This window comes from Heterocephalus glaber, unplaced genomic scaffold (assembly GCF_053883595.1).
Source record: "Heterocephalus glaber isolate CG9 unplaced genomic scaffold, H.glaber_assembly_v1.0 deba00000676, whole genome shotgun sequence".
Classification (NCBI taxonomy): Eukaryota; Metazoa; Chordata; class Mammalia; order Rodentia; family Bathyergidae; genus Heterocephalus; species Heterocephalus glaber.
The window spans coordinates 659399-679089 of record NW_028258156.1 but is presented as its reverse complement, the minus strand read 5'-3'; the positions used below and the strand labels follow the sequence as shown (position 1 = coordinate 679089).

The 19691-nt window shown below is 41.3% G+C and overlaps 1 protein-coding gene and 1 pseudogene across 5 annotated transcripts in view; one reads left to right on the top strand and one right to left on the bottom strand.

The window, feature by feature from the left end:
* The first annotated feature begins 269 nt into the window (after positions 1-269).
* The window catches only part of LOC147829201 (protein kinase C iota type-like), a 31343-nt gene continuing 11921 nt past the window's right edge, over positions 270-19691 (top strand). For 2 of the 5 annotated variants that reach the window (XM_087206581.1, XM_087206578.1), the window contains exon 1: positions 270-18385. In XM_087206581.1, coding sequence (XP_087062707.1) covers positions 12730-14400 — 1671 coding nt within the window. In that variant the 5' untranslated portion in view covers positions 270-12729 and the 3' untranslated portion in view covers positions 14401-18385. The remainder of the gene's footprint in view (positions 18386-19691) is intronic. The other 3 variants (XM_087206583.1, XM_087206582.1, XM_087206579.1) reach the window with 3 other exon arrangements.
* Positions 18377-19277, bottom strand: LOC101724374 (proteasome assembly chaperone 2 pseudogene; annotated as a pseudogene).

Below are 19691 nucleotides of genomic sequence, written 5' to 3'. Positions count from 1 at the left end.
TGAAAAGCAAGATAAACAACAAGTGTCAAATGGTTTATTGACTTCTTAATTTAATAGACCTTTACGTAGAATATAATGCAATATAGACTTTTAGGACCAAGTGATGAATGAGAATTTCATGGTTAGGTTTGTACTGTTTCTCTGTCCTAGTTATTATTCTGTATCTCATGGGGAGGGAGGAACAAGGGAGGGTTTTCCTTTTTTTGGAAAATGTTTGAAAACATCTGTCAGATTTTATATTCGTTAGTTATAATAAACTTATTTTTAAAGTATTTTATAAAGTGCTTAAGTATCATTTATGGAACACACATCCCTTGCCAGGCCTCATTCTAAGTCCTTGGCAAATATTAATATATCTCCTCCTCCTAATAAACTGTAGGGCAAGTACTGCTGTTTTTTTCAAGTTATAAATGAGCAAGCTGAAGCACAGATTGGAGAATCCCCTTTCTTAAGACAAACAGCTAACGAGGAATAGAGCCAGACTAACCCAGCTTTAAAATCTTCCTAAAACTGTAATACCTCAATAGAAGATAACTTTGAAGACAGCTAACCACTGTCCTGACATTGCCCTGCAGGTTTTAAGCATTCTAGAAAGACAAGCTCTTTTCAGAGGTACCTCTGTTCTTTGACTTGGTTTAATTCTTTTTCAGAGATACAGTACCTCAGATACTCAACAGATAGATGAATTTGCTTAGCATGTTTGAGTGACCTTGTGCTGAATTAATTGACATTTTGTAGCAGACTTTTTAAATTTTGGCCTATCTCACTTTATACCAAAGTAGTAGTAGAAACACAGTAAATCCTAGCCATCAGTTCACCTCTAAACCCCTCTGCAATTCTAAACGATACCACATAAGTTAGACCTTAGGGACAGCAACTATGACTCACAGGTGACTGGACTAATCCTTTGGTGTTATGTTCTAGTTGGTATAGCTGCCTCTTTCACTGAATTTGACTTCACCTTCAAGCGAGGTACCCAGCACCTGACAATGCCTTTTCTGCCCATGACAGGATTCCAAAACTGTTGTAGAAGTTGAAAGTCACCTCAGGTGATGTTTCCTGATTCTTTCAGACCTGATAGTTCTGTTATATAAAAATATATCTGAAGCAAAACTATACATATCTTTTTTTATTCCTGTCTGCTTCCTTAGCTGCTTAAGAAACACTTTGGATGACTGACTGCTCAGAGTATAATTTATGTGTTCTTTTTATTTTGCCTTTCTTAATACACATATAAAACGTTCATATAGTGATATTTATATGTGTTAAATTGTGAACAATAGGCAAGGTCCAGTTCATGGTTCTCAGATCTGTACATGTAGAATCACTGGAGGGACTTTAAGCAAATAAAAAGAGTGATATCTGGGGCCCTCCCAGACCACTTAAGTCAGTCTCAGGAATGTGGCCTGTCACTGATAGTTATTAAAATCCCCCAATTATTGTAATGTCACCAGAAAGTGACACTTCCTCTCCCAAAGCTGCTGGTTTAGTCTTTTTAAATTGTGCTGTGGGATCTTTCAGGATAAATGAGGCCACATCACAGAAGCCCATCCCCTAGAGAAGTGATGGTGAACCTTTTAGAGATGAATGCCCAAACTGCAACCCAAAACCCACTTATTTATCGCAAAGTACCAACACTGCAATTAAACCTGAATACTGAGGTTTTAGTTTTGAAAAATGTCATACATTAACATCTTTTGTCTTAAAAGAAAAACAGCACATGTGCCATAGGTTCACCACCACTGCCCCAGAACCTAAAAAAATGAACAACTAAAGCAAATAAAAATTTAAAAGCTAAAAACCAGTTTTTTAAAAATTCAGCAGCATTTGGCCATGGTGGCACACACCTATAATCCCAGCACTCAGGAGGTTGAGCCAGGAGGATCACTGTGAGTTCAAGACCAGCCTGAACTATGGAATGAGACCAAAAAAATAAACCAACAATCAAGCAATAGAAGGAGTCTAACTTTGTGTCCTAAATTCAAAAGATGAGAGCCAAAGAAAATTATCAGACATTTCTGGCAAGATGGAAGAGCTCCTAGCCCCTCCTAACATTGGGGAATTTGTGAATTCCAGAAACCTCATTAAGATCTCAGGTTTTGGAAAGAATTGATTAATAAGTTGAAGGAGAATGGGCATGCTTATTTCTTCCTTCCTCTAGTGGACCTATTGTGGGCAGAGTTAGGGTGGGGTGAGGATGATGAGGGTAGGGAGAGTTTACTGGGAAGAGAAGCAGGAAATGGGGGACTGGGCATAGCTTATTTCTGAGAAAAACCCACATTCCAAGGATGGCCCCATGATATATAATAGATATGTTTCCTCTCTATTTGGAATTCACTCTAAGAGTTAGTGAAGTATCAAGACAGAGAACAATCCAGTCCCTATAGCAAAAACTTATTTCTGCAGTTTAGATCTTAAATGTGGCCAAAGGCCCATATATTAAAGGATTGGCCCCTAGGGTGGTGCTGTTGGGAATGGTGCAACATTTTAGAGGTGGGGCCTCATGAGAGGTCTTTAGGTCATTGGGGGTTTGCCCTCAAAGGGGATTGTGGGACCTGGGTCTCTTTTCTCTTTTCCCCCTGGCTACTAAGGTAAGCAGTTTTGCTCCAACTGGCACTGCTGCCATTGTGTGCGGGCTTCCCCCCTCACAGGCGCAATGAACAGGGCCAATGGATCATAGACTGACACCGCCAAAACTGTGAGCCAAAATGAACTTTTCATCTTTATAAGTTGATTATCTTGGGTATTTTATTATGCATTTTTAAAGAAATATCTGTTGGGTTAAAGGAATATTTAAAGTTGAACAGTTGCTTCAGTTCACACTGATTTCTTAAACACAAGCAAATTAGTTGAATGCTATTTTAAAATAAATGTGATTAGAAATAAATATGAGAAAATAACCGTTATCTTTCTATATCTGTGTAGAGAAAAAAATTCAAAAATAATAGTTGTTTTAGATTGATACTGATTTTGTTTGATCTTTGTGTTTTTTATATGTTGTGTGGTTTTCATTTGATAACCATGCTATGATTTTTAAATGGAGGAGGGTGGCTGTGGATGTAGCTCAGTGGTACTGTTATGGAAATCTCAGAAAGAAATACACAGAGACACAGAATTCGGCTAAAATAATAAAATTCCTTCTCGCAAGTGGACTGGAATGCCAGAAACCAGTCTGGTCAGTATCCGCATCCCCTTTGTTCAGCGTTTCCCTTTTTATATCCTTTTCAGCCATTATCTCATCCCTAGTGGTCTTTGATGTGTAAATACAATTCCAGTTCCTATTTACAAATCACAGACACAAGATAGGCACATATACATTGTAAATTCACCCTGGCATAGTACTTTTGTTAGGTTAATGAAGTTACCAGTTAGAGTCAGACAACTGGCACCTTAAACAAGGAGTTATGGGAAAAGCAAAGCTTAAAAGAACACATTACTTATTTTGTTTCTACAACTACCTTAATATTCAATCTGTTAAGTTATCTAAAACTTTTCTGTATCAGTACAACATATGCTTAGCATACATGAGGCCCTGGTGCCATCCCAGCACCAAACAGAAAAAGAAGAGGAAAGATAGTGTTCTAAAAACAGGTTTAAGAGCATTGTCCAGTGTGAGTGACTCCCTGGTATACACTGCTCCTTTCGATGACATTTACTTTGTGTTATGGTTTGGATCTTAAATGTCCCCCAAATGCCATGTGACTTGGTCACCAGCCTTTGGTGCTACAGGGAAATAGTTGAAACTTCCAGACATGGGACTTAGTTGGGGGAAGTTAGGTCACTGGGGGCATACTCTTGTGGGGGATATTGGGAACCTGGCCCCTTCCCTTCTGCTTCCTGGCCACCATGAAGTGAACAGCTTGGCCCAGAACAACCATGGACTGGAACTCTGGAAGTGTGAACCAAAGTAAATCTTTTGTCACAGGAACAGAGAGCTGACTAACACACTTTAAAACCTCTTTCAGCTGAGTGTTCTTACCTTGATTAGTGTACCAGAAGATGGTCACAAGACCAGAGCTAGCAAACTTCTTCAACCACAGTGGGACTCATAATAACTATCACAAAACTGTTACAAGGATCATATCGGAAATTGTGCATAAAACTTGTAGCATGGCTTCTCACACAGGATAAAAACTCCCAAAATAGTGCTGAATGTGATGACCCATGCCTGTAGTCCCAGCTACTCAAAGCTGAGGCAGTTGCTTGTGCCCAGGAGTTCAAGACCAAACTGGGCAATGTAGTGAGAACCTTTGTCTCAAAAGCATAAGCCCTCTCAAAATGATGGTGGTGACAATAGTTGTTATTGTTGTGTGGAACGGAAGTCAGGCTCCATCATGACGAGTTTTCCTGGCTGAAAAGCCTTTTCTTACCTGGGCCCCCTGTCCTTCTCCATACAGCTCTGCACTGTGTGTCAGGCAGTATGTTGTCATCTCACCACATCTCCATGTGCACCCAGTACCCCCTCTTGGTTGAGCCCCAGAGCCAGATGTGCATCCTAGTTGGAAGGTTCCAGAAGAATGGTTAAGCAGGGCAGACACTACCCACTGAACCCCACCCTCTGTATGCCGGAGGACATGGAATATATTTTTCTGCCCTCACCTTGTCTCTTACTCTGGAGCACACTCATTTCTTTGAACTGGCCCCCTCCCAACCCCTTGAGTTCTGCCTGCACTGCGAGTCACTGTCCCCAGGTCTCTGGTCACTGTAGTGAGCACATGATCCAGAACAGACCTGCCAAGGGTGTACCCTGGGAGTATGCATCTGAAGACAGAGAGTGTCCCTCTCCACTAGGATCACTAATTGGGATGGCATACCCACCTGCACCTGCCCTCCCCTGGCTCCATTTCAGTCTGTGGCATGAGGAAAGCAGGGCACAGAGGGAGCTGAGAGGGTACCACAGGGTGCAGAGAGCAGGGGGCTGGGGAGAGAGCACATAGGATGTGTTGAGTGCTGGAGCAAATCATTCCTGGGCCAGCTCCCTGCTGCCTTTTCCAGTTATGTAAGTTGATAAATCCCACTTTATTGAAAGCTCTTTGGAATTAGGTTTTTGTCCCTTGTAACCAAAAGGGGCCTGAGAAATTTTCCAATAAGTCCATGTTCTTTTATGGTAGACTTAATAGAAGAAAACTGAGAAACATATCTAAACTGGATATCCCAGCTGGGAATCCAATTTAAAACACAACTATTTGTTTCTGCTCCAGCACCAGAGCACTTACTGGGCTGAGTTTTTGAGTTGTTAGCTTTTGCCTCCTTCCTAATGAACAATTTTAATTATAAGTACTACTACCAAGTACTAGGTGAGAAGCTTTATATAGATGATCTCATTTAAGCTTAGAATAAAGAGAGTGCCATTTATTATTAATTGCCTTTTTAGGTGAGAAAAAGACTTAGAAATGTTACTTGTTTGGCCTGAGATGAGGGACAAAGCTTGGGAGAGGTAGAAGAGACAGTGGTGGGAACCAGTTACTCTCTAGCTCACATCTATAGTTCACTCCATAGCAAGGCATCTCTTAAAGATATGAGGGTCTTGCCAGGTTGCCCAGGCTGGTCTCAAACTTGGGATCCTCCCACCTTGACCTCCTGAGATTATAGGTGTATGTCAGTGTGCCAGGCTAGGGCCCACATCCTTACCACTGTGTTGGGTCTCTGCCTCTGTGTTGTATGACTAAGAGAAAGCAGAGACTTTGGAATCGGAAAAATGGGGGTCAAATCCCAGCCATCTTCACCCTCACTGTGGGGCTTTAAGAACATTAGCTAACATTTTTGAGCTTCATTTTCTCCTCTGTGAAGTGAAATCCAAGTTGAAAAACCCTAATCTGAAAACGTGGATCCAAAGTGCTCCAAAATCTGAAACTTTTTTAGTCCCAGCATGATGCCGCAAGTGAAAACTTCTTCGACTGTCCTCACAGGCCAGGTCACAAATTGTAGTCCTGCACTAAAAATGTGTGAAATTACCTTCAAGCTATGTATATAAGGTATAAATAAAACATAAATAAGTTTAGGGTTTAGACTTATATCTGCACCCCAACATATTTCATTATGTAAACACAAATATTCCAAAATCTGAAAGAAAAAAAAACCCTGAAAGATAACAGTTCTGATGCCAGACATTTTGGATAAAGAATACTTAACCTGGAATGAGATTTTACACCCTGCTTATAAAAGTTTTGCAAGGACTGAATGAGGCCATGTGTATAAGTCACCAGGCACGTTGCCTGACCCGGACTACACATGCCCAGTGTGTTCATCACAGCCCACTTTCCAGTCTCCTAAGCTCAGCTGACTGCCACATACGGTGGGTGCCCAGCTCCATGAGTCCTGCCTGTGTGAGGGTGAAAACTGCATTGGGCTGGGAATAGTGAGATCTGAATTCAGGTCTTGCTCTTGTCATTCTTAATGTAGTGCTCTTTGGTCTGATCATTTACCCCTCCATCGTTTGTTTTCCTTGACCATTTGTTTCCTCATCAGGAAGTGTAAAGTGGCAAGGTTACCAGTTAGTATGAGGTGACACACTGCAGGCACACAGCACTGTGCCTGGCCATGGCAAGTGCCAAGTAAACTATGACAGCGGAAGGGTGAGGAAAGGCAAGTCCATGTTTTTGAAGGGTAGCTAACTCCTCTACCTACCCCAAATGCACCTACACTCAAAGGAAATGACATCATCTTTAGACTGTTCAAAACTGTCACCATTTATTCTATATTGGCTCTTTCTAGGTTCCTTTTAGCTGTTTGATTTAATCTGCCAAATATTCAGGATTGGTAAGAGAACAGTTTCTATTATTAAAAAATCATTTGCCTGCCTCACAAGCACAAGGTCCTGAGTTCAATCCCCAGTACACAAAAAAACCAAAAAGAGTCCTAAAAATATCTCAGATTTTAGAATGATAAATTTAATCACACACCAAAATGGAATTCTCCAATATCTAGCTCCTTACCAGTTTCTTACATTTTAAGATAGTTCTGTTGGCAGAAATGTTGCCACATCAGACAAAACACCAAACACGAGCAAATTAGTATGTGGTGGATGAGAGCCATGGATTTAGCTCAGTGGCATCGTGCTAGCCTCGCAAGTACGAGGTCCTGAGTTCAATCCCCGGTACTAGAAAAAAATATATGTGGTGGGTGAATCCCCAGGTTAGGTGACTTGGAGACACAGAAAGGATTTAGAAACACTCCCTGCTCTCCAGGAATTTGCAGTCTAATGGCATAAGAAGTGTTATTGACTGTGCTATACAACACAATGTAATGCACGCTGAGTAAGATGTATGAACCAAGTGCTTGAGAACATAAGTGCTTGATAGCATAGCACCAAGGCTCCCTGGAGCAGGTGACAACAAGGCTTGTGCATAAGGAATAGGGCCACTTAGACTCTCTTGGCTGCAAGTGACCAAAGACCTTAGCAACACTGTTCACCAACTCAGCCTCCTGAATGTGTGTAGACACTACCTCTGTTTGCAGAGGACACATTCTTTTCAATCACAAATGGAACACTGACCAGATTAAGCCATGCTGGACCATAAAAGAAGTCTGAAATTGCTGATCTGAGGAAGGCTTGTGGAAAGAGGTGAGTGGCTGCAGTGTAATTCTTCAGTCTCTGAATTCCCACAGGAAAGACCAACCATATAATAAAACCAAAAATTCACAAACAGCTTTTACTACAAAACTGAGTGCTTATTTCCAAGGCAGTATCAAGTTACCACAAACTAGGTGGCTTAAAACAATAGAAATGTATTCTCTCACAGGTCTGGAGTCCAGAAGTCTGAAATCAAGGTGTGGGCAGTTCTGTCTCCCTCAAAGATTCTAGAGAACAAGGACCCCTTACTTCTTTTTATATTCTGCTGGCTGTGGTCTTTAGTGTTCCTGGTTTATGGCAACATAACACCAACCTCTGCCTCCATCTTTCATGGCCATCTTCTCCCTGTGTCTCAAAATCCCTCTCTCTTCATAAGCACACTAGCTGTTGAGTTTAGCAACCCTTCCAATTCAGTATGACCTAATCTTAATCTGATTATATCTATAAAGACCATTATTTCCAAATAAGGATACATTCATAGGTACAGAGCTGAAGATATAAAGATATCTATTGGAAAGTCAGTTCAACTCAACACTTGGGTTTCATTACACCTAACTACATAGTAATGACTTTTTTCCCCTTAAGGTCAGGAATAAGAGAAGGATGTCAGCTCTTGCCACTTCTATTCATTACTGAAATTGAGGACATACATGACCAGTGCAGTAAGGCAAGAAAAAAAAATACACAAAAAAGAAATATTTGCAAATGATGTATAAAGAAAGCCCTAAGGATTGTACAAAGACTACTACAGCTAATAGCTAAATTTAAGATGTTTACAGGGTATAAAATCAATGTAGAAAAATAAAATATTTTTTACGTATTAGCAAAAAACAATTAGAAAATGAAATTTGAGAGTGCCACCTAAAACATAATAATCTGTCTTGATCTATTTAGGGTTCTATAGCAAAAAACCATAAACTGAGTGGCTTATAAACAATAGAAATTGATTTCTCATAGTTTTGGAGTCTGGAAATGTAATCAGGGTGCCAGGACAGTCAAGTTCTGGTAAGGGCCTCTTCCAACTTGCAGGTGGCTGCCATCTTTCTGTGTCCTCGAATAAAGGAAAGACCAAACATTCTCCCTCGGGCCCCTTTTATAAGGTCACTAACTCTGCTCATAAGGACTCTGCCATTGTGATTCAATCACCTTCCAAACACCCTAGCTTTTAACCCATCATATTGAGGGTTAGGATTTCAACATAAGAAACTGGAACATAAACATTCAGACCATGGCAAAACCCATACAGTCGTGGAAAAATTAATAAAATATGTACAAAACCTTTACATTGAAAAGCTATAAAGCATTTCTGGTACAAGTAAAGATGACCTAAAATAAATTTTGTAAGGTATACTACATTTGTAGGTTAGAAGATCTAATATTGATGAATTGTCAGTTCTTCCCCAGTTAATCTAAAGATTCAGTACAAACCAAACCGAAACAGAATACCAGAAGGTAGACATGACACTAAAGCAACAAAAGAAAAAAATAAGTAAATTGAACCTCATAGAAATTTAAAACTTTGTTACAACAAAGGACATTATCAAGAAAATGAAAAGATTACCCACAGATGGAGAAAATATTTGCAACTCATATGTCTCATAAGAGCCTTCTATGCAGAATACAAAGAACTCTTACAATTCATCAACAAAAAAAGACAACCTGGTTTTAAAATCAGAAAGAAAAGGGGCGAGCGCGGGGGCGTGGCCCGGGCGTGAGGGCGTGGCCGGCCGGGTGGGGCGGGGCGAGGAGGCGGTGCTCCTGCTGTTTGTGCAGCCTGGGACACAGCGGCCGTGACCCCAAGGTTCCCGCGGCCGAGCCCCGGCCGCGGACCAAGGAGTAAGTCGGCGCCGAGGAGCACCAGCCCTGCGGCAACTTGGAGGGCCTGCGCGCCGCCTGGCTCGCCCCGCGCCTGCACCCGCCCGCGCGAGCTGAGGCCGCCCGCTAGGCCAGCGCTACCCATTCGGCCTGCAGGCCCGGCCCGCAGCATGGAGCCATCCGGGCGCCCCTGGGCCCTGCGCCACGGCCTCCGCTCCTTCTGCAGCTCGCGCTGCTCGCAATGCTGGGAGGAGGAGGAGGAAGGAGGAGGCAGCGCAGGCGGAGTCGCGGCGCTGCCCCCGGGCTGCAAGCATGACGGGCAGCCCGGAGGGAGCAGCAGGGCGGAGGCACCCTCAGAGGGCAAGGTGGTGTGCAGCCGCCTGGAGCTCCCGCAGGTCCCGCCCCCAGACACGCTGCCCAACCGCACGGTCACCCTGGAGTGGAGTCATGGCTGAGACGGGGCAACGCATACCAGCCGTGCACCGGAAGGTACCGCCCCCCCCCCCCCCCCGACACACCGGCTGCAGCAGGAGTCCGTGGCGCTCCTGCCACCACACACAGGTGCTCAGGCCTTGGCGTCCAGTGGCTGATGGGCTCGGCTCTGAGGAACAGCTACAACTTCTGCTATCATATTGAAGAAAACTTGTGAGAAGAGAAATCTTTGCCATATTTCTGATCTCAGCAAGAAAGGTTTGTGCCTCTCATCACGCACAGCAGCGATGGTATCCATCAGTGTCTTGTAGATGTTCTTTCAAAGGATACTACTGAGAATGTCCATTCATGGACTGTTGCTGCAAGAATGATGCAGGCAGGGTCAGCTGAAGAAGCCACGATGAAACCAGACTCATGGGCCCTAATAGTGAAGATATTTGAAGTCTTTATATTCTGAGATGGTTCGTTATGCAGTGATGATTGAACCAGGATACTGATTTCTGTGACATCAGGATCTGGGAGTGAGAGGAGGACAAGGAGCTGTGCTGCCTCCTCTTGGACAGCAGAGAGCCCCTGTGATGGAGGTGCGGAAGCCACAACAGCCCCATGCACAGGATCTTGCTATGTAGTTTGGGCTGGCCTTGTACGCAGTATGTAGCTAAGGCTGACTTCAAATGCATATCCTCAGTCTCCCAGTGCTGGGATTACAAGCATCCTCCACCGCATCTGGAAGCAGTTAACAATTTGCTGGCAACTCGTGACCTGATACTCTCTTCCTGATAAACGCTGCTGCACCCAGCCAGCCGCACAGTCATGAAGGGTTAACAAACAGTGCTCCAAATGGGACTATCCTGTACAAGCTATCTTCTTCAGGTTCACCTCTTTGAAGATCCTGAAATCAAGATTTCGATAGCTCAATGTTGCTGATATCCGGTTGACCCTCACATAGAAGAAATTTGTTATACAACTTTCTAGAGTAGGCCCAGGGACACCATAGACACATAAAATCATCAGATGTACTTCACAGTGCAAAACAGCAAAAAACTGGAGGAGCAGAGCCCCCCTCCCCCCACAGTGCCGAGGTGAGCTCCACGGGTGCCAGCAGCACCACTCTCCCCCACCCCAGTGGCTGCACTGAGACAATATTTGGATCCACAGCACAGAGGCGAAGGGGGTCATAAAGGACATTGTTCTGAGCTCCAGAAGATAGAGCAGAAGTGAGCAACAGAAAGAGGGCCTCTCTGAGTCTCCTTGATGAAAATGGAAGCCCACTGGAAAAGTGAAGAAAATCTCTGCAATAAAGGCACACCAGACCACTGTAGTTGCACACTGAATCAGGCAGGATGGTGTGTGACTGCAGTCCCAGCACTCTGGACAGCTGAGGGAAGAAGGTCACATGGTGGAGTCCAGCCTGACCAATTTAGTGAGTTAGTGAGACCCTTAGTGGGTATCTGGAGTAAAATGTCTGAGGATATATAGTTCACTGAGGAGATGCAGAGTACAAGCCCCAGTAATGCAAAAGTGAAAAACTAACAGATAGATGATAAATAGATAAAAATATTCATAGATACTTAGATAAAAATAACAAAATAAGTGGCCACTGATTTATTTAGTATGAAGAAAAAATGGCTGTCACGGGCAGAGACAAAGAGAGAGTCCCCATAGTCCCGGGCCTGACTCTCCCAATGATGCAGAAGGTTGTGGAAAAATCAAATAGAGATCAAAAGTGTAGGTTGTACTTTTATTCAGCAAGCATGCAAGAGTACAGCTGCCTTCTCGCAGAGACAGGCGGGGTGCCCGAAATGGAGCCACCATTGCAGGGGGGCTCTAGATGCTGATTTTCTAGTAGTTGGGGCCTATCCTGCCTCAGGGCTGAGGGCTCCCCTACTTGATTGGTTAATGATTGACTTAGCTCATTACTAGGGACAACAGGGAAGGGTCTTTTCAGGGGCCCTTTACATCTTAGAGCCAAGGTTCCTTTTCCTTTTGATCTTAGCAGGGTATAGCGTGAAGAGGTGCAACCTCAGCAGACTGTCAGCTTTTTATGAGTGGTTAAGCCTGTTCTGCCAGCTATCTGAACTCCTTTGGGGAGGGGCTCATCTCTCCCTGCCTAGGGGGTCTCTATCCCTACAGGGCTATAGGCTTTTCTATTACATGGAGACTCAGATTATGGAACCCTTAAGACATGAGCTCACTTCCTTGGCAACATCTCCAAACAGAACTTGGAACCCTTGTTAATGGGTGTCACAATCTTGTAACAGCCATCTCCCAAGCTCACTCCCAAGCTGGAGATGGTCAACAGCAAACATGCTGAGCTGCTTCTCCACTTCGAGAGGCCGCAGCCTCAGGACCCCAGGTAGAGAAAGTATCTGTGAAAGATTAAGAAGACAGCTGAGTCCATCCAGATGCCACATGACTGTCACAGATACCTCAGGGACGGTCTCCCCGGGAGTGACCACCAGTAACCTACCAAAATCAAGGTACCCCACTGAAGTCTCCCTAGGCCGAAATACCAATGGCACAGAAACTGGAAAGTGCACAGTGCAAGTATCACCAGGCCCAGAAACACCCAGTAGCTCTGGGCAGGTCTCCCCAGAGCCAGGCACAGAAAACCTAGAGAATCAAAGTCCAGGGCGGAGGACAAAGTCACAGCCACTGGCCCCCGAGAGACGCTGAGAAGCCTGGTGTACATCCATCCAGGCCTGGCCGCCACTGTTGGAAACAACTTCACGAAGAGCCTTGCAGAATTCCAGCCAGTGTGGTCCCTGCAGGCAGTCAGGCTGCTCTCATTTTCTGAGCCCTGCCTGCCTGTTTCCCTGGACAGCCAACCCATCTACAGTCCCTTCTTCTCAGGCACCTCCACCACCCACACCTCTACCCGATTGGCCCTGACTTTGGGAAGAGACATCATGACAAGGTCTCTTGAGAATTCCATCCATTTTGAGGGCCTGTGTGATACAGATCGAGATGTGTGGTGTTTGGACAATGAACAGCTCTTCACCACACGCTGGGTAGAGGAGGAAGGAGACCCATATACTGTGTCACCTCAGTTGGAGTTAGAAGACGCCATTAGGCTTTCTGAGCTAAAGAAAGATTCTGAGCTCTTAATTCATTCATCTCCTTGTATACCTGAACATCCTCAAGTGCCCTGTCCAGGAGGAGAGAAATCCGTCCACCATGGAGCTGCAGGCTGCTGGAGAAAGTTGTATTATGCAAATGGCCACACTTTTCAAGCCAAACGCTTCAGCAGGCGAGCTCACTGTGCTGTCTGCACAGACCGTGTAGGGGGACTTGGCTGCCAGATGTATAAGTGCACCAACTGTAAACTCTTGGTTCACAAGAAGTGCCACAAACTTGTCACAATTGAATGTGGGCAGCATTCTTTACCATCAGAGCCCGTGGTGCCAGTTGATCCATCATCCATGGCTTCAGACCCTGCACACACAGCGACCCCACAGAACCTTGCAACTCATGAGGCTTTAGAACAAGTTGATGAAGAGAATGAGGCAGGGAACAACAGGGAAAGTGGCAAAGCTTCATCTGGTTTAGGTCTTGAGGACTTTGATTTGCTCCACGTGATTGATTGGCAGAGGAAGTTATGGGAAAATACTGTTAGTCCAACTGAAAAAATCAGATTGTATGTATGCCATGAAAGCAGTGAAAAAAGAGCATTTCTACATTCATTGGGTACAGAGAGGCGCATTCTACAGCAGACATCCAATTGTCCTTTTCTAGTTGCACTGCATGCTTGCTTCCAGACAGAAAGCAGACTGTTCTTTGTTCTAGACTATGTCAGTGGGGGAGATCTACTGTTTCATGTGCAGCAACAAAGCACATTTCCTGAAGAACATGCCAGGTTTTACTCTGCAGAAATCAGTTTAGCCGTCAACTATCTTCACCAGCAAGGAATAATTCACAGAAATTTAAAAATGGAAAATGTATTACTGGACTCAGAAGGGCACATTAAACTCACCAACTGTTGCTTGAGTAAGGAAGGTTTACAGCCAGGAGACACAACCCGCATTGTCTGTGGCACTCCTCATTTCATGGCTCCAGAAATTATAAGAAAGGAAGATTACAGTTTCAGTGTGGACTGGTGGGCTCTTGGAGTACTTATGTACATGATGATGATCGGAGAGTCTCCATTCCATCTTAATGAGTGCTCTGATATCCCTTGTGAAAACTCAATCGAGAATCTCTTCCAAGTAATTTTGGAAAGAGACATTTTCATACCTCATTGTCTGTCTGTACAAGCTGCAAGTATCCTAGAGGGTTTTCTGAACAGGGACCCAAAAGAACGACTGGGTTGTCATCCTCACAGGGGCTTTGCTGATGTTCAGGAGCATCCATTCTTTCAAAATGTGGACTGGGACATAATGGAGCAAAAGCATGTGGTGAGTCCATTTAAACCAAATATCTCTGAGGGATTTGGTTTGGACAACTTTGATCCTGAATTTACTAACCAACCTGTCCAGCTCACCCCAGATGATAATGACATCATGAGGGAGCTTGATGGATATGAATTTACAGGTTTTGAGTATATCAATCGTCTTATGATGTATGAAGAAGAAGGGGTCTGATCTTCATTTTTCAACTATGGATTTTGCTTATTTTGCCACTTAATGCTTGGAAAAACTTGTTACCAGCCTGGATAGAATTAACCATTTCAGAGTTGTTTGGAAGCTAATTTTAATTTATTGTTTGGAAGTTATATTTAGATGTAATACTTGATTCTTATAGTCTATAGTAGAGAATATGGAATTTTTTGTTCATAGATTAGATTTTAATGAACTGATTTAAATAACAATGAGGCAATTGCTTGTTAACCACACTTGTGTATACATCCCATTTGTTGAGTGGGACATAATGCTTAATATTTTTTCTTTTTATCTTTTTTGTCTTTTCTTCATATAATTTAGTTTGAAAGTAATGAAAACATCAAAGGAAAATATTTATAGACATTCACGTGTTCATTTCTGAGGCATGTATGTTTCTCTTAAATGCCTGGAACTTGTTTTAAAACAAAAAACAGTATTCACAACATAAACTTATAGAGAATTCTAACAAGTCAGAAATATGTTTAGGATCTTGCTTTTAAGTGTTGTTCTTTTCCGTAGGGCATTTCAGAATGTAGAATAATCACCCAGGGTTTGTTTACCATGTTTATTACTGAGCCTACATTAGAATTCTTTTGGGCTTTTGAACTTCATTTTGAGAAACACTTTCTTCAAGATATTCTTTTGTCCTCCAGTTAAATAGTAGAAAGTGTGTTCATGATATAATATTTTAAGATGTTACAAGCAGAAATTTACAACTTTATGAACATTTTTGAACAAATTTTACATGAATGACTTCATTAGATACCTTCCTTGTTCCCCCCAACAAAATCTTTTCAGTTTTCTGCCAATGATATCCAAATGATGAGCATTTTTCTTTGTTGAGGTTTTCACCATTACTCAGGGTGGTCTTTTGCTTTTCATTTTTTTAAGTAATAAGATTAACTGTATATTTTATAGAGAACTGCATTACAAATATGTTTTCAACTATTTTTGTAGTATTTAAGTGTTATGTCAGTTCTTTTCATGTCATGTAGAAATTGTCTCAAAACACTCTTTAGGGGAATAAGTCAGTTTATAGTCAGAATGGCTGACATTCTGGTGTTCTAAAAAAATTATTTTGCATAATCCTATAGTCAGATCATTTTAAGCATATGTAGCTTGGGTTAAATTTCAAGTACTGTGTTCAGCACTGGTATATTTACCGTACACATTTGTTTTGTTTTGATTTTTGTCATGTAGAACACTGACTTGGTCATCATAATATAATCTGTGTTGTATTCTTTTTTCACGTTACAGCGTTTAAATAAAACATTTAATATAAATTCAAAACAAAAACAAAAAAGCCAAATCCTTAACTTATATTTTGACCTTAATATGTAGCAAGTACAGAATTTTGGAAATTTTTGATCATTATAAGGTCCACATTTTACCATGTATGAAATTTTGATGTAATTATCATTATATTAAAAAACAGTAACGTGTCGGTCTCTGGGCTTTTTTAATGTTTTTGTGTATATTAAATAGTCCAAAGTCTAGTAAAATCGGTGATAACCATGTCAGCTTTAATATCCTATTTTGTCTCTTATGCAATATGAAGAACACAAACTGTGATGAAACTGAAGTGGAAATCTATGCAAGGACTGCAGACAACATAAGAATTGAAAATTCAAATGAACAGCACAAATAGTTGGAGTACAATTGGAAGTGTAAAAAGAACGATTCATTATAGGAAGGCCAAATAAACCATCCAGAGGGAGAGCTCACAGAAACAACAATAATGGTAGGCATGAGGACAGCTATAGAAATGTAAGGCATACCTCTGTTTTACAACTAAGGAAATGAAATTCAGAAATACTTGATAGCTGAACAAGCTGATTTTCATAATAACTACCAATTTCAACATAGGTGAAAATACACCATCTAATGAATGATTTCACCTTCCTGAATATTAAACACACATTTTGGGTTAAATAATTTGATATATTAAAGCATATTAATTCACAAATATTTACATAATAATTCTGTTCTTCATTTATTAGTGTTTAAGTTAGTTTTTGTACTGTTTTCTCCTTAACTGTTGCACTTAAGAAGATACTGCAGGGCTGGGGATTTAGCTCAGTGGTTCTGTCACCTGCCTTGCAAGCGCAAGGACCTGAGTTCGATCCCCGGTACAAAAAAAAAAAGAAGATACTGCAAACCATTTTGATAAATTTGTTTTCATATGTTTCCGCTTGTTGACCTATATATATGCAGCCTTATGGTATCACCTGAAACAAATGAGGTCAATATCAAAATATAATAATTTTACAATTAGATTATGCCATTAGTCAAGAATTTTAAAACCTTAATTTTGAAAAGCACTGATTTTCTACACCTTTCTTCACTTAGAGAAAATGCAAATATAATTGGAAAATAATCTGAAAGTATTGTAGAGTAGTTCTAATTTCTAAACATAGTAGTCTCTCTTGAGTTCTCAAAATACTATATGGAAATTATATTTATCAAATAGCTATTAGTAATTATTGATGAAGTATTGTTCACTTATTGAAGAGTAAAAGAAAATATAAAAGTGAAGCTTTTTTATATTTGCACTTTATTTGTAATGTAAAGGGAATTCTAAGCTCATGCCTGTCTTCATATTATATTAAAAAATTCCACAGGAAAAAAAATGACAAAGGAAAATAGACATTTCTCCAATAAAAATTCACAAGTGGGGAGCAAACACATGGAAAGATGCTCAGTATCATTAACAATTAGGAAAATGCAGACTAAATCAATGAGATAGCACTTCATACCCACTAACATGGCAATTAATAATTTTTAAGCACTGGAAATAAGTATTTGGTAAAAATGTGAGAAATTGGAACCCTTCATATTGCTGGTGGGAATGTAAAATGGAACAGTTGGTGGGTAGTTTGACAGTTCCTCAAAAAGATAAGGCCAGAGCTGGAGCTTGAGGATAGAGCACATACCTAGCATGTGTAAGGCCCTGGGTTCCATTCTCAGCACTCACCACAAAAAAATAGACATAGAATTACTGCATGACCCAGAAATTCCACTCCTAGGATAGACCCAAAGAGATTAAAAGCAGGGACTTGCACAGATACTTGTATGCCAGAATTAGCACCATTTTTCACAATAGCTAAAAGGTGGAAAGACCCCATGTGTAGCAACGCATGAATGTATAAACAAAAATATCACTTATACAATAGAACATTATTTGACTATAGAAAAAAATGAAGTTCTGATGCATGCTACAACATGGATGAACCTTGAAAACATTATATCAAGTGAAGTAAGTCAGATACTAAAGAACACTTATATGAAATTAGTACACTTAGATGAAATAGCTAGAATAGGCAAACATAGACAAAAACTAAGTTAGTGATTACCAGGAACCGGAGAAGTGGAATGGGGACTTACTGTGTGATATTTACAGAATTTCATTTGGAAAAATGAAAATGTTCCAGAACTCAATACTGATGATGTTCCTACAGCATTGTGAATGTACTTATGACACTGAATTACTTAAAAATTATGAAAATAACAAATCCTATCTTATTTTACCGTAACTTTTAAAAATAATGTAATACAACAATACCCACTTATCCAAGGCAGATACATTCCAAGATGCCCAGTGGTTGCCTGAAACTGCAGATAGTACTAAACCCTATGTACACTATGTTTTTGTGTCCTATATGTACATACCTATGTTAATTTTTAATTTATAAATTAGGCATGGTAAGATGCTAACCACAATAAAAGAACAATTATATACTATAATAAATGTTACATGAATGTAGTCTCTCAAAATAGCTTATCGTACTCATTTTTTTTTTTTCCTTCTTGAGATAATGTGAATTGTGAGGGGTTTTTTGTGTTTGTTTTTGTTTTTGTTGAGACAGGGTTTCACTGTGTACTTCAGGCTGGCCTCAAACTTACAGCAATTCTGCTGCTGCAGCTTCCCAAGTGCTGGGATTACAGACATGTGCCACCACATCTGGCTGTGAGTTGATTTTTTTTAAACTTAGGAAATAAAATTTTATTGTATAAATTTTACATTTGTTGTATATGATGAAGCATGGGAAGTGACCTTTTGTTAATCCATTTTTCTTTGACATTTTTCATAAGAAAGTATTTCCTAATACATTCTTGGATAGTACAAAGTTTTATACAGAGTATTTAACAGTTGTGTTAGTATTAAGCGTCTCTGGACACAAGATACAAAACCGGAAATATGTCCCCAAAAAGTGCAGAAAGAAGACCTCTGCTAAAGAGTAATTTCCAAGAACTCGATATTTCCCACAGCAAGGCAGACAGTGCAGAGCCCTAACTCTGTGGTTTGATTATCTGCAGCCATGCAGTAAGGCACTCAACAAGACCGAGGCGCTGGGATGTCCCCTTCGGAAACAAATTTCAGCAGAACCACCATTACCATTTGGATTTCTTTAAAACAGCTTTCATCGTAGAGTGCTTTTGTGATCCCTCCTCCCAGAACCTGATACAGTAATCAGAACTGTTTATTTCAGGACTGCCTGGAGTTTTTTGTTGTTTTTTTTTTCCATTTTTTGCTGGTTAGGGCTCTTTATTTCATTCTGAACATTTTTTTTTGTAGAAGGTGTAAGCAGGTACTAGAAGCAAGTGCTGCAAAGCTGTAGGTCTTTTCTGTGGTATTAGCGACTGCTGGAAAGAACAGTAACTCTGGCCCAGCTGCTGTTTTTCACCCAGGAAAGGAGTTTTTTACAGAATGAATTGGACTTACACTTAATAAAAATAGATCTTAACTGAAGAGCCACTAACTGACTCAAAGGCAAAGAATATACTTCAGCATTTACACTGAGTTCTATTGAATTTTCTGCTGCTGCTAGATATGGATTGTTTCCAATTACCGGTACCAATCAATATAGAAGTAGCTGAGGGCCGGGGATTTAGCTCAGTGGTGCTGCCACCTGCCTCACAAGTGCAAGGTCCTGAGTTTCATCCCTGGTACAGGAAAATATAGCTGATCTCAGACATGTTCAGTGTTGAAATAATCAGATCTATTGCAGGCTGGGCAACATCTCCTAAGGATACCACTGGCGGCAGCAGGGCACTTGCATGGTTGGTGGTGTGGGTGGAGGAGGCCCTGGGTGCCTCCAGAGGGCCTGAGTTGATTGTAACCGAGGCACTTTACAGCTCTCTTTGGGATGTCCCCAATGCCAACATCATTGATTGCACTTTGGGGCCATTATTAAGTAAAATCGGGGTTACATGAACACAAGCACCACCTCAGATACCACAGTGGTAGATTTGATAAGGGAGCCAGCTGCTCG